Raw genomic sequence first — 13,998 nt, 5'->3', positions numbered from 1 at the left:
GAACTAAAAGCAAGATGTACAGATGGTCCGAGATGGAAGGAGTTTAAATGAACTCACAACACAAGGCTAAGTGAAGGACTGGGAGTTGCTGTGTTCTCCAGTTGCCTTCCTTGGCTCTAGGTCAGTGGTTCTCAACTTTCTCCCTTCTATTATAAATCTTCTTTAGAGTTAACACTAATAACCACATGACAGTCTATACTAGACAGTTTTAAGATTTCCTCTACTAACAAAATTAATCCAAATCTCTTCATTTTAGCCTCAGGCAGACTCCAGACAAGGGTAAAAGGCAGCCACTTTCTTCACAAAATTTCACAAAAAGATCTCTAGGTAACATACTGAAATTCTTCTCCTCGGAAGCCTCTTGAGCCATACCCCCACAGTTCAAATCATTCTCAGCACCACTGTCTTCCATGTTTCTACTAGTATGGCCCATTAAGTAGTGCTTAAAGCATTCTGCTGTTTTCCTAACCCAAAGTACCAAATTTCAAATTCCTCCAAACAAAAGTATAGTCCGCCCTATAACAACAGTACCCTAGTCCCTCGTACCAACTTCTGTTTTAGGATTTCTATTATTGTGAAGAACACCACAACCACAACAACTCTCATAAAGAAAAACATTTAATTGGGTGGCTTACAGTTTCAGAGGTTTAATCCATTATCACCACGGAAGGACATGGTGGCATGCAGGCAGACATGGACATTCTTTTGCAATAGATAGAGTCTATTACAGAGATTCACAACTGGTTTTTGTGTAATTATTTTGGGTAAAGCTAGCCAGTGGCCGGGAGCTGAGTGGCATGAAGTGGCCGCAGCTCTTTCTACAAATAAAGAAAAATTAAAATTAAAAACAAGAATTTTCATTTTTAAAAATCATTTCTAAACTCAGGTACTTAAAAGTTTAGGTAGAATCTGTGCAAGTCACATTAGGGAGAGGTGATCTGGGTTCCTCCATGTCGTGGCTGAAGGAAACCTTATTCTCTTTAGAGTGGAAATAAGGTGGAGAGCCTGGAAGAAAGCTGATTGAACATGTAGGAAGAAGAGTAGACTGGGCAGGGGAAAGGAACCAAGAGCTCCCAGAGGCTGCTTGAATCAGCAGAGCCTTTCAGAGTAGCAGACATGGAAGGTACCAGTAGCACTGAGAAGATGGAGGCAGCTTCCCAGGCACAGACAGCACTGGGTTCTGCAGACCACAGAGAAGCATGGGTCTAATGTGTGCTGGGGGAACTTGCATCCAGATGGGGCAGGTGAGAGGCCGGCCTCCGTGTGGAGAGAGTCCAAGGTGGCCGACATTAGCAACCTATTGGGAAACAGCAACGCGGGCAGAATATTGAGGTCATCCCCTATTAGCAGCCTCAGCTGATAAGTGTCCAGAAAGATTACCTAAGAAGATAACCTAGGATCTGTTACATATGTATAAGCAGAAAAGACAGGAGACCAAGTTTCCGGGCCTTTCTTAACCCTTGATTTTACATTTACTCTCTGCAGTTAAATAATTTCAAGACACCAGAAGAGGATGCAAAATGTGGAGACTGGAAAGGGACAGAAATCATATCAGGAAAATGTGTTGGGGTGTGGAGAGTTTCTCAATTTGTCCAGGGACTGGACATCAGGGTTCACAGTGGGATGTATAAGACCAACTCCTCATTGTCCTGTTGGCTTTGCTGTGCTTCTCTTGCCTTTCCTTGTCCCCTGTCACAATGCCTGTCACATTATGTCTATTCCCTATGTCTGATTTACTTTATGCTAGACCGATATCCCCAGCACTTCCCAGTGACATGGCAGATAAGCAAATGGATTCTGTGTACATAGATGCTGATGCATGTATACTGAGGACAGAGGGCCTCCTGGCTAGAGGACTGGATTCAAAGCTACTTATTAATTCTCTTCCCTTGGATTAAGAATGGCTACAGAATGCCAGACCTGGCGGCACACACATTCAATCTCGGCACTCAGGGTTAGGGTTGGGGTTTGGGAGGCAGAAGCAGGAAGATGGATCCCTGAGTTCAAACCCTGCCTGGTCTACTCTGCTGGGGCTACACAGAGAAGCAGAAATGGCTTCATGAATTTTCTTGTTTATATCTTCTGGGTGAGGGATATTAGACATACAGCCAACTGATTTGGTAACATCCAGGAGATTTCTCCCAATCTGAAAGTGAAGAGCTGACATGTTGGTGCTAGAACGAATGAACTCTGCATGCCTGGCTACAGGGTTATTATTCAGCCCACAGCCAGAGGGCATGGAGGATTCCATGGTGTTTGTGTAACCAGCAGACAGCACCATGGCAAAATCTGACAAATGAAACATTGTCTTGAGAGTGCCAAAAGCTGATCCACCCCAAAACTGTGTTGAAGTAGACAAGGAAGCAAACTCCCCATCTTTTCCTCCTATAAAGCCTTCAAGGACTTCAAACCTCCCAGGTACCTGGCAGGAGTGCCCGGGGATAACTCTAATACTAAACAGAAGCTCCACCACTGAGCTGGCCACGTCTCTCTGCCAGGATACCACGCTCCGTGGGATATGCCAGCTCAGCAGAATAAGGCTTCATGAACCACCACCCCTCCCAACACACACACACACTTGAGATTCTGACCCACGACTAGTGTGATCCTTGGCATGAGGACTTCATTTCATGCCCTAGGTACTTTTGTTTTCGTTTTAAACACTTGCTTCAGAGTTTAGGGCAGAGCCGCAGCAAGCAAGCTGACCCTCCCCGCCTTTCACTTTTGACTCACGCTCACAGCCTCCCATGGACCAGTAAGTAAGCTCCAGGCTGAGGTGGGGGCACTCAGTGGTTCAGGGGCTTCCAGCAGAGCCACTTTGGAGCATGTGAACAGATGTGAACAACAATTTCCACATGGCTCTGGAATGTGTGGAATTTATTCTTTTGTGGCTGAGAGTGCTGGCTGCAGGAGGAGCTGCTACTGGGTCCTTGCTGTAGATCATGCACACAGGCCAGATCATCTTCACCAAAAAGGCAGAGACATCCTCGGGGAGCAGGTAGAGAGCAAAATCTGGCCACTTTAGATGAGGATCAAAGCGAGAGCAAGCCTCACCATGACCCTTGCTTATTTCCACTCTAATAGTTACCTTTTATATTACCCGAGGAACATACACCCTGCCTGGCATGCAGCGGCACACGATTCAAGCATCATGGAACGCCTTCCGAGCATTAAAAACCATACCTTAGAGAACATTTTCCTGGGAAATCTTATCTCAACAACCTGAACATAAAAGCACCTCCCTTTGTTGGTTGTTGATGACAATAGACCCTGAGTGATTAGTAGAAATGTGGCTATTAACCAATAATAATGCATAAAATACAGCCACCCTACACAACCTGGGGGGAAAGATCAGAGATCTGGGGTGTGCACCTAGATGCGTTCTCTAGTGGCTTCAAAAGGCTGTCTTCTCACCCCCGGGGCCTGCAGCAGGAGCTGGAGAGAAATCTACTCCTCAGTGTGGGTCTCCACTGCTTCTCTCTGCCTCCTCCTTCTGTTGAGGGCCTGCAAAGCTAGGATCTGTAGGTGTGTGCTGAACCACTTCTTTGAGGGCGACCCTGCTACATCTTCTTTGGCCTTTAGCATTATACAACCTCCGTTAGAACTTGTTAGTGGCTGGAAAAAAATGAATCTCCACTGGAAATCAACCAGTTACTCTGGTGCCTAGGCCACATTACCTGTTAGGTGGTGAGATCAGATGGTACCCACTTGCACAGAACACCTACCATCAGGAAGGACCCCCAAGTCCTAGATCCCCTTTGTCGCCTGTACTTCACTGAGGACCATTCATGGTACCAGAGAATCCCGAGCCTGCTGTTCTACAGGACCAGAACCTGTTTCGTTATTGGCCGGTCCATTGGGCATCCTGAGGATGTCAGTCTGTTGAAGCACAACAGACATAGGAAATGAAGACAGAGAGACAGAGTTGCGGTGGGACATTAGAGATGCCAGGAAAACACTGGAGATAAAGCAAAGGCAGCCGGGGGTGGGGGGCAGGTCTCCAAAACAGTCCCTGGTGCTTTCTTTTTGAAAAAAGAAAGAAGTAAGGGATTATCTCTTTGAAAACTTTAATCTATGAAGTAAAAAGAAATATACACAGAAATACAACAGACAAAGAGGAAGATAAAATAGACAATCAAGACTAGGGTGGGGGACAGGAAACACTTGAGGCAGGAGATGAGCTCAGAGAACAGCCCGAGGAGGGACAGTGGCCGGATGATGAGATACAACGGGATGCTCAGCAGCACCCTCTGGTCCAGGCCACTCCCGTTTGACATTCTCCCTGCAATAACACTGAAATGGGCTCTGGGCAAAACTGTGGGCGGGGCATACTTGGCATTCACCCGGGTGCCATCTGCCACCCCCAGAGTTCTAACTGATCTCAGGCCTTGTCCTCAGAATACATAGGGTGTCCAGTATCCTCTGAACTGTGACCTCCAGAGTCCCTCCTACACACACTGTTGCCTGATGAGCCACAGCAGGAGTCTAAATGGAACGCTCGTTCCGGGTCCTCCGCCTTAAGAGGACACGGACTTTGACCCACTCGGGTGATGTTTCGCATTTATAATTTTATTATTTCAACACATTTTCTTACGAGCTTTTACACACCAAGGTACCCTTTGAAAGGAGAGGTTTCATGATGAGATTTTCAGCATTTCCTCTTTTGTACCCGGATGGGACTTGCATCGTTTGCTTTTCTTTGAAGTGCCGGGGAGCCCAGCGCAGAGCAGGGCTTGATATTTATTTTGATTCGTTTCACAGCAGGCTAACTTCTCTCAGTCTTCATCACCAGACCCAGAGACCAGAAACAAGGACAGCACAGGTCTCCACACTTCAAAATGTGCAGAGTTCTGCACACTGAGGTTCCTACGGGGACCTGCGGTGAAGACGAAGAATGAGCGGCGGGGAGACAAAGGTGGGAAGCGGCGGGGAGACAAAGGTGGGAAGCAGTAGCCATTGGCACAGCAGGCGTTTGGCTGGGTTGTGTCCCTTTTATAGTAAGAGCGGCCCCTCTTAGCAACACTGCCTCAGCACTCAGGAGCACACCTGGCCTTCCTCACAGTGGATGCTTCTAGAAGCCGCCACATTTCCCATAGGGTAGGGAAGGGGAAGGCAAGGTGATTTGAGTAAGAACCACCAGGCATCGCCACTCCTGAGCTCTCCAGTGGGCTGCTCCAGGGGTGTGAGGGGCTTACTTACTCCTGTCCAGGCTGCTCTGGCTGGTACCGACATCTTTGGTGTAGACAGCAGCTTGAGCTCCACCGCCTGGATAATCTAGTAAATCTCAATACTGCTTTTTCTCTAGCATCCTAGAAAAAGCTCCTTTAGGGGTGTTTTGTTATTTTAAAAGCTGAAAAAGCAGTCATGGATGCCAATGTCAATCTCCTTTCTTTCTGATAAAAGGCTCTCAGCTGCCACTTACCTAAAAATCCGAGATTTTGAAGATCTGTGCTTTTTTTCCCTTTCAAGGACTGACAACCTAAAGCAAGGGTTCTCAACCTTCTTAGTGTTGTGACCCTTTAACACAGTTCCTCATGTTGTGGTAAACCCCAACCACATTATTTTAGTTGCTACATCATAACTGTAATTTTGCTATTGTTATGAATCATAATGCAAACATCCGTGTTTTCTGATGTCCCCAGGTGACCCTGAGAAAGGATAGTTCAACCCCCCTAAGGGTTGGGACCCACAGGTTGAGAACCACTGACCTAGTGGCTATATTTAGAATCTACATTCATTTACTGGGGGTGGGTAAGTTGTTGGTTGTTTTTGAGTCAATCTCACTAGATTGCTCAGAGTGGTTTTGAACTCTCAATCCTCCTAGATTGGCCCTGGGCAGCGGGGACTACAAGGCACGGCCATCACACTGAGTTAGGGTTACCAGTTAAGATGGATTCTTTGAAGCCTTGCCTTGAGGAAGATTAGGTCTGTCTATCTCTACTTCCTTTTGAAGGCCTGAGGATCCCTAGAGAGATGCTGGTCTTTAGTCTATGTTGGAAGCCCAAAGAAAGTGGCTCTCGAATTGGCAAAGCATGCGCAGCAACAGGACAGATGGGCATGCCCACGAGAGTGGGAGCAAGCTGGCAAAGAGCAGTTTGCTTTTTCCTTGTCCTTTAGCTGAGCTTCCACCAGAAGCTGCCGTCCACAGTTAGGATGGGTCTTTCTGCTTCACGTAATCTGAACCAGAATCAATATTTTTTTTAAAGCCTCAGAAATGAGGGGATTTAAGATGTAGGAATGAGTTCACCATTTGTAATATCCCTCACAGGAGTGCCTGGAGGCTTGTCTTTTAGTTGATTCTGGATGGAGTCAAGCTGACAAACAGGAGTAGCCATCAGGACAGGGAACTCAGTCCTCTCGGTGCTCCTGAGTCTCTCCCACCCTCAGGACAGTCCACCCAGAGGGACTAGTAGGCAGCAGACCTGTGACTTTCCACAAGCCCGAAGGACTGCAGTAAGGCATCTTCCCTTCAAATAAAGCTACCATGAACTCCTGGGTCCCATACCTAGCTCTGCATGAAACTGGGTGTGGAAGTACACACACATGTATGTAATCCCCGCATTGTGGAGGAGGAGGCAGGAGGGTGAGAAGTTTAAGGTCATCTTCAGCTACATAGCAACTTTGAGGCTGGCTGAGGTAATGTGAAGGTCTGTAGAGGAGATAAAGAGGTAACAATAGGAGGGGAAAGAAAGGGCTCTGAGAGGGGGCAGGTTGGGAAAGAAGGAAGAGAGGAGCCAGCACATCGTCCCTCTTATTTTCCAATGTGCACCTCCCGGTGTCCAGTGTGCACCTCCCGGTGTCCAGTGTGCATCTCACAATGTCCAGTGTGCATCTCCCGGTGTCCAGTGTGCACCTCCCGGTGTCCAGTGTGCACCTCCCGGTGTCCAGTGTGCACCTCCCGGTGTCCAGTGTGCACCTCCCGGTGTCCAGTGTGCACCTCCCGGTGTCCAGTGTGCATCTCCCGGTGTCCAGTGTGCACCTCCCGGTGTCCAGTGTGCATCTCCCGGTGTCCAGTGTGCATCTCCCGGTGTCCAGTGTGCACCTCCTGGTGCTTTGCTGGCTTGCCTCACATGTGTCTGTCCAGGGTTCTATGTAGCTGCCCCACTGAACAATCCGAAGTTTGTTCCAAGGGAAAATTTTAACCCGAAACCACTATGACCACAGGCCTATAACAATAAATACACAGCAAAATTAAATAAAACTTACATTTTGAGGAATACAGTTTGGCAATTTTTATTTAAAACTTTAGAGATACATGTATTCTATGACCTAAAAATTCCATTTTAGGAGTCAATATTTTTAGAGCCTCAAAAATAAGTGAAACCTGGAATTCAGCACTTGAATATTAACATGTACAAAATGCAAACATAGCCAATAAAATAGAACCATTATAAGCTATATCTTTATTCGCATACGCATCTTTAAGAACATTTTCTAAGAACAACTGATGAAAACATCCATTGTAGCCCAGGTAGTGACACAAACATGTGCAAAGCAGTCACAATTCTACAAAATATATTACAATAATTACAATAAAATGTTCTGTTAGCACAAAGAGTGAACAGAGATAAAATATACCCAAAGGTTAGCAGAGGTGATGGCTGAGTGGCCCCCGCCGTGGGTAACCCCACCTGTATTTTCCATAATAAAGTTTTAATTCTTTAACTTGCAAATTACAAAAATTCGTGAGACATTTTGAGGTATTTTTGTTTGTTTGCTTGTTGTTTATTTTTCGAGTCAGGGTTTTGCTGTAGCTTCAGAGCCTGTCCTGGAACTAGTTCTTGTAGACCAGGCTGACCTCGAGCTCACAGAGAAGGTAGTTTTTAAAGTCTGTGTGTCTTGTCCTAACTTCTTTACAATCTCTTTAGGGAACAGACTGCGTCTCGGGCTTCTTCTCCCCTCTTTCCAAGTGCTCTCTGTTAAGAAGTCTTCCAAGGTGTAAGTCTCCATCCGAACCTATCTTGTTTCCTACCAACTGCCATAGAAAAACCCTCGCTGCGCCCCAGAAACAGTTTTAGTTCTCGTCGTCAGTACCACATAGTAGATTTAACGGCAACTCCAGCACAATTTGGGACTGGTTCACCACTCAAGGGCGGGACCACCCACAAACCTGGCCACTAAGGCAGGCAGGTGGAGCCCAATCGGATCAGGCCTGGGGTGCTTCTCATTGGCGTGCTTATAAGGAATCAACCAAAAATCCCTTTCCGGGGCCGACCGCTGTGGGGAAGGCAAAACCGCGAGCCCAGTGGATGGCCTAGAGCTTCCTTTGGAAGGGCACCAGGTGGGGGCGTGGCGTGGGAGGGTCCTGATAGGAGGCGGGGCCCTGGGGGCTTCGGAGGCGGGGCGCTGGGGGCGGGGCTCCGGAGGCGGGGCGCTAGGGGCGGGACTCAGGGGGAGGCGTCCCATAGCTCCTCCCGCGCGCGGCCCCTGGAGTCCCCGAGGCGCGCGGCCAGCCCAGCTCCGGCCCGCCTCACACCGTGCAGCCGGGCGCCCTAGCGAGCGCGGGCCCGGCGCCGGGCCCGGGCAGACGGCCGGGGGCGTCTCCGCCGAGACTCTCTCTGTGGCCCCTGAGGGGCGAGGGCGAAGGCGAGGCTGAGTGGGACCGAAATCATGAACCGGAGTTTTCACAAGTCTCAGACCCTACGCTTCTACGACTGCAGCGCAGTGGAAGTCAAGAGCAAGGTAAAGTGCCCGAGGCCCACCGTGGCGGTCTGCACCCGTTCCCCTGGCAAATGAATGGGGCACCCCACGGAGGGAAACTGGAGCGGTGTGGGAGGCGACCGGCGTCGACAACTTTGGAGCTTGGGCGCTGCATGCCTCTGCGCAGGGTCCGTGGGATGTGCTCCGGGACCCCGGCGGTCCTCCCTGCTCCCTGTGCGAACACAAAGCCCGGCGGCCGAGGGCCATGGGACAGTCGGTGCAGGCTCTGAACCCGCTCCACGAGAGCTGCTCTTTTGTTCCACGAACTAGAGATGACCCGGGCGCGCCACACGTTGGAGGGGAGGGCTGTGTTTCCGGGGCGATCTAGGAGCTGGGGCTGCTGGGTTTCGGGTCGTGGAGGGGTCTTTGGGGGCCAGAATCAGGAAGGGGGCCCTGGCTGCACCGCCTGTTGGGCTGTGAGGAGCAGACTGGCGATCGGCTCCCAAATCAGGGCCCTGGCCCAGCCCCCAGTTTAGCGCTGGGTACCAGACCCGGAGCCCCAGGCGCCCTCTACCCCCAGGCCGAGACCCCTTGATCATACACCTGGCCCAGGTCCAATCTTTCTCGACCAAGCCCTGAGCACTCTTCCTAACCAGATATCTTTACCAGACGCTCCCCCGGCTTAGATTCCCCCAGTTCCCTAGGGTACCGGGACTCAGAAATTCCCATCAGGGCGAACCCCCAGACCAGACTGCAATCCTCTGGGGCGCGACCCCAGCACAGACTCAGACCCCCTGGGCGCGCCCCGGCCCCTCCCGCTGCTTGAGCCTAGGCAGAGCGTGCCCGAACTTGCGGGTTGCCCTGTGTCTGGATAATTGGCTGATAGGATCTGGCGCTTCTCCCCTCTGCGGGGGCGGCTCCTTCACTGCAGACGCCTGAGTCTGGGAGGGTCTGCAGCGTGGACCCTGCGGGATGGAGAAGGAGCTGATGTTGCTCCGGGTCGGGTGGGAGAAGTCCCTGACTCTCGAAGTTAAGTAGCCTAGTTGCCGTGGTTCTCTGTGTGAAGAAGGCGGAGCTGCTGAAATGGTCCAGGTCACCAAGGGTGAGTTTTCAGCCAATGCTTCCTATGGGCCTACGGCCTGTGGTCCATTCGCCTGGTCTCCAGGGAGGTGGTACATCATTAGACTACTGATCAGCCCCAAGGAGTCCTTTAGTGTAAGGTTTTCAGGGTACCAGTAGAGGCGCAGGGACGGGCAGTCCCTCAACAACAACAGCAGGGCATCGGGCATCGTTGCAGACCCATTGTAATGAATTGCAGGGTCTCCTCATTTGGGGACTCTTACATATAACGAGACTCTACCCTATTTCCAAATGCTAGTTCCATGACCCTTGCCCCACACCCCATCCCTTCTAATGCCCAGGAATGTTCCCAAACTCCCAAATTCATAGAGCTGGGAAGTAAGGGCCCTCAGTTCAGTGGGAGGTTGAAACGATTGCCCATTTCTTCAGCACTGCAATGTGGCAGCCACTTCATTTCCTTAAACTTTTTTGAGATGGTCATACATTCACAAGCGGATGCCGGGGGGAGAATACCGAAACCTAAGGTCGCTTTGCCCAGCCTACTGTGATGTTGACCTCTTGTGTGGGTAGAAGGGATCTTGCCAGGGTTTTGTGGGCTCGCTTGTGTGTGCATACGGGCATGCGCACTTGTGTGCCCGCCAGCACAGTGAAGGTTCAGAGCCACCCAAGACAGGATTCTTCCTGACCAGTGAGTGTGAACTGATTAGTGCTAAGCACTCGGTCCTGGTGCTGCCCTCAGCAGCTGTGCGTGGCACAGCACACTGTCCAACTCCAAAGGAGGCCGTGGGACAGATCTGGAGGAAATGCCCTACCAGGCCTTATCCTGCAGTTCTGGGCTGTGGTCCATGCAGGCTGTTAGGGGAGGAGAGGCCACCTGCCTTTATTTCCTGGAATGTTAGCCCAGCCGCCTCCTCCAGCTCTGCGTAGTAGAGAAATGCCGCTCCATGCCCCCGTGGCTTCGAGCTCAGACGCTGCCCTGAGAGGAATAAAGGGCAAAGCTGCAGCTTGTTTGAACTTGGGAGAGTTTGGAGGGCCCAAGCTGATCTAGACAGCCCTGGGATGGCGTTGCACACTCCCCACCCCACAATTCCACATACTCATTGCTTGTCCAGAATGTCCCATGTGGCTCTTCCTTCCATACTCCCCCACGCTTCTCCCACTTTGTAGTTGATATGTTACTGTGGCATCTGTCTGCAGGGAAGAACTTTTGTCACCATGCTGGAGGCACGACCTCATGTCAGCGCGGACTTCATGCAACTCGAATGTAGTAACTGCGGTGCCATGGTTCTGCTTGGTGAAATGGCAGGCCCCCGGGGAGCTGAGTGCACCCAAGTTTTGCCACCTCTCTACCTTTTGGGGGTTTGGGGCAAGTCATTTAATTTCCCTGTCTCAGTCATTTCCTCTGGAGCATGGGTGTTACATCCGTGCCGCTCGCCTCCCGAGATGAAACGAAGCAGGGACCGTGAGGGGCATGTTGGAAGCCACAGCACCACCCACAGTCGTAAGCATCGCCACAGGTCAAGGCCTTATAGCGCTGTCAGATGCCTGGCCTGAAAATTGCCACACATCCTCCCAAAACTGTGACCCTCTGCCATCTGCCTCCTGGCCGGTTCCTGTATGCCTTGTATGCAGAGGGCACAGGTTACGGGCCTGGTTGTTTTCCCCTATTTTCTGTCCCCTTATGTGTCTCTAAAACTTTTATTCTAGCGCCTCATCTCTTCCTCTCCCGAGCCTGTGCGCTTCCAACTTCCTACTTCTGCCTGCCCTTCTCTCTCCACTTTGACTTTTACCTCTCCTCTCAGGAGACTGCAGCCAGAAGGGAGAGGCTGAAGATGCATAGGAAAGGGTGTTTCAGACCGAAGGAAGACGGGTGAACACCTAGGCTGCTGTGAAGGATAGCAAGGAGGACACTGCCATCAGGGTGGGGATGGGGGTCAGAGGATACAGTTTTCACCATGTCCTCAGTAAAGCCTTTGTCTCCTTGGTATCATCCGCTTGACTAACAGGCCCTCGCACCCCAGCAGCGTCCCAACTCCAAAATTAAACGTCTTATTCTTCCAGGTTCTTTTCTACACTGTACCATGTCAGTTCACACGCGGTTCATCCTGTGCCCCTAAGTAAGAGTCTGTGGTTTCTCCACCCGAGAGCCTGTGCTAAGACTGTCCCCCTTCTGCAGAGCCATTCTGAAGGTTCCCTCCCACAGCAAACCAGGCTCACTCTGACCCTTCTCTGCTCATTTTAAGGCCCCAATCACGATGCCCGCTCTGTATTTTGCTCGGGACTGGAGGTTTCCGTCTTGTGCGTGCCTCCCTAAAGAGAGTTGACGCTGGGAGAGGGATGAATGCGGCTGGTAATTCTCACCACAAACGAACTTCTCTTAAACGTTACCTCCTGGCCTTCTGATGGCACGTGCGTGTACATATCATATTATGGCTTCTAGAATCAGAATCACAAAGAGATGTTATGCAGTCTGCGTCCAATATGTTATAAATGTTTCTTCATGTCATTGTTTTTAGAAGACTTTTTTTTAAAAAAAAATGACTACATAGTATTATTACATCTCATGTCTAAACTATAATTAATTTAACCAATATCTTGTCTGAGAGTCTTCCTGTTTTTCCCATACTGAACTGTGCTATGAACCATATTGAAGTATTTCTATAAAGCTTATATAGAATATAAAATATCAGGCAAATGAAAGTTGTTGGATGTATTAAATTAGCACAGAATTCTGCATAGTCAGAACTACTTGAGAGAAAGATGAGTATATTTTTACAGCTTTGAATACATAATTAGTAAATGTTTAGGCAGATGAGATTGCCGAGCGAGCCTGACCTCCCGAGTTTGATCCTCAGGATCCACGTAAAGGCAGAAACAGAGGACCGAGTCCGCAGAGTTGTTCTCTGACCTCCCCACACACCCCGTGGCACGCACACCACACGTACTCTCACATACACACGTCATACACAGGCAATAACTTCTTAAAAGTAAATGTTCAGCTGTTATCTATATGCTGTTTGACATCAATTCATTCTCCTCCCCCTTTCCTTTTCTTCCTCCCTCCTTGAAGCTCTGAGCACTCTCTCCTCCCTTCTTGATTGTGTAAGTGAGGGAGTACCCTATTGTTTTAATTTGTATATTTCTTGAGGTGTCAGTGAGCTGGAAACTCACATGCACTAGTGTGCTCTCTGTCCATCTTGTTTTAGCCACCTGGTTTTATTCTGTATCCTCTTTCCATTTTCTTTATGTTGACTTTTGGGAGCTGCTTGTCTGTAGAGCGTCCCACCAGAGCAGGTGAGACTGATGCGGAGGTTCTGAGTGGAGCTGGTGTCCTTTCCCTAGTATAAGCCTAGCTCAGACATGAACCTGGGGCCCTGGGAGGGCATGTGTGTGAGGAGCACCTCGATGGCCTGGATGGTCATGTGCGGGCTGGCTAATTCTGCTGTGGACAGCTGGGCACACAGTGTTTTCTGTCAGCAAGTATCCTCTGATCCCCAAGATCTTATCTCTGGCTGAGCGTGTTGGCTGCCATGGCCCTGCAGGGACCCACCCTTCCATCTGGCATGAGACAGCAGGTGGGATGGAACCTGGGCCAGGCCTCCGTGTTGGATGGCTGAGGACTTGCCTCCTGTGGGCCAGTTGAGAACTGCCTGGACACGGTTTGACTCACCTGTATGTCAGCTACACCCTTTTGAGATTCTGGTTTGTTGTATTTGCACGTATGTGTTTCAACAGGTTCTGGGACTTGGATTGAGAAGTTGCATTCAGAAGAAGCTCTTGACAGGGACCCAAGTGGGATGTTAGTTTGGGGAGCATGGATGGTGTCACTGTGCCCAGGTTTCCTACCTCTTCTGGGTGTGTGGCCGAGGGCTACTTTATCTTCCTAAGGAGTGATGTCATTGCCCAGGACCTGAGGCAGTCCAGGTACCCGGCTGGGGTTCTTCCAAGTTTAGAGAAGGGAAGGGTGTCAAAAATTGGGAGATGGAACCTTCCAGTGTCTTGGAAGCTCTAGCATCTATGAAGTGTGTCTAGATTGGCATAGAGGAGGTGCATCCTTACTTAAAAGGGTCTCCTGGTACCTTATGGGCAACATTAAGGGAGCATGAAGTGATAACAGCAGAACACACAGACAGATGTGTCCAGCTGAATGTTTATATGACAAAGCCACATGCTTACTGGCTCCCCACTTCTTTTGGGCCATAAATCTGGGACCCAGGGTGACAGTGTTATATTCCTCTGTAGCCCCTCAACTTCTTCCCAGCGCACTTCTAAGCCCTG

The 13,998-nt window shown here is 49.9% G+C and overlaps 1 protein-coding gene across 1 annotated transcript in view; it reads left to right on the top strand.

Moving 5' to 3' along the window:
- Nucleotides 1-8,483: 8,483 nt before the first annotated feature.
- Nucleotides 8,484-13,998, top strand: part of Pard6g (par-6 family cell polarity regulator gamma) — a 67,846-nt gene continuing 62,331 nt past the window's right edge. The window contains exon 1 of the mRNA XM_075968204.1: nucleotides 8,484-8,682. Within this exon, the coding sequence (XP_075824319.1) occupies nucleotides 8,611-8,682 (72 nt within the window). The 5' untranslated portion in view covers nucleotides 8,484-8,610. The remainder of the gene's footprint in view (nucleotides 8,683-13,998) is intronic.

The sequence above is a fragment of the Microtus pennsylvanicus genome, chromosome 4 (genome assembly GCF_037038515.1).
Source record: "Microtus pennsylvanicus isolate mMicPen1 chromosome 4, mMicPen1.hap1, whole genome shotgun sequence".
Taxonomy (NCBI): Eukaryota; Metazoa; Chordata; class Mammalia; order Rodentia; family Cricetidae; genus Microtus; species Microtus pennsylvanicus.
The sequence above is the reverse complement of the archived record's forward strand: the minus strand, read 5'-3'. Positions and strand labels throughout refer to the sequence as shown.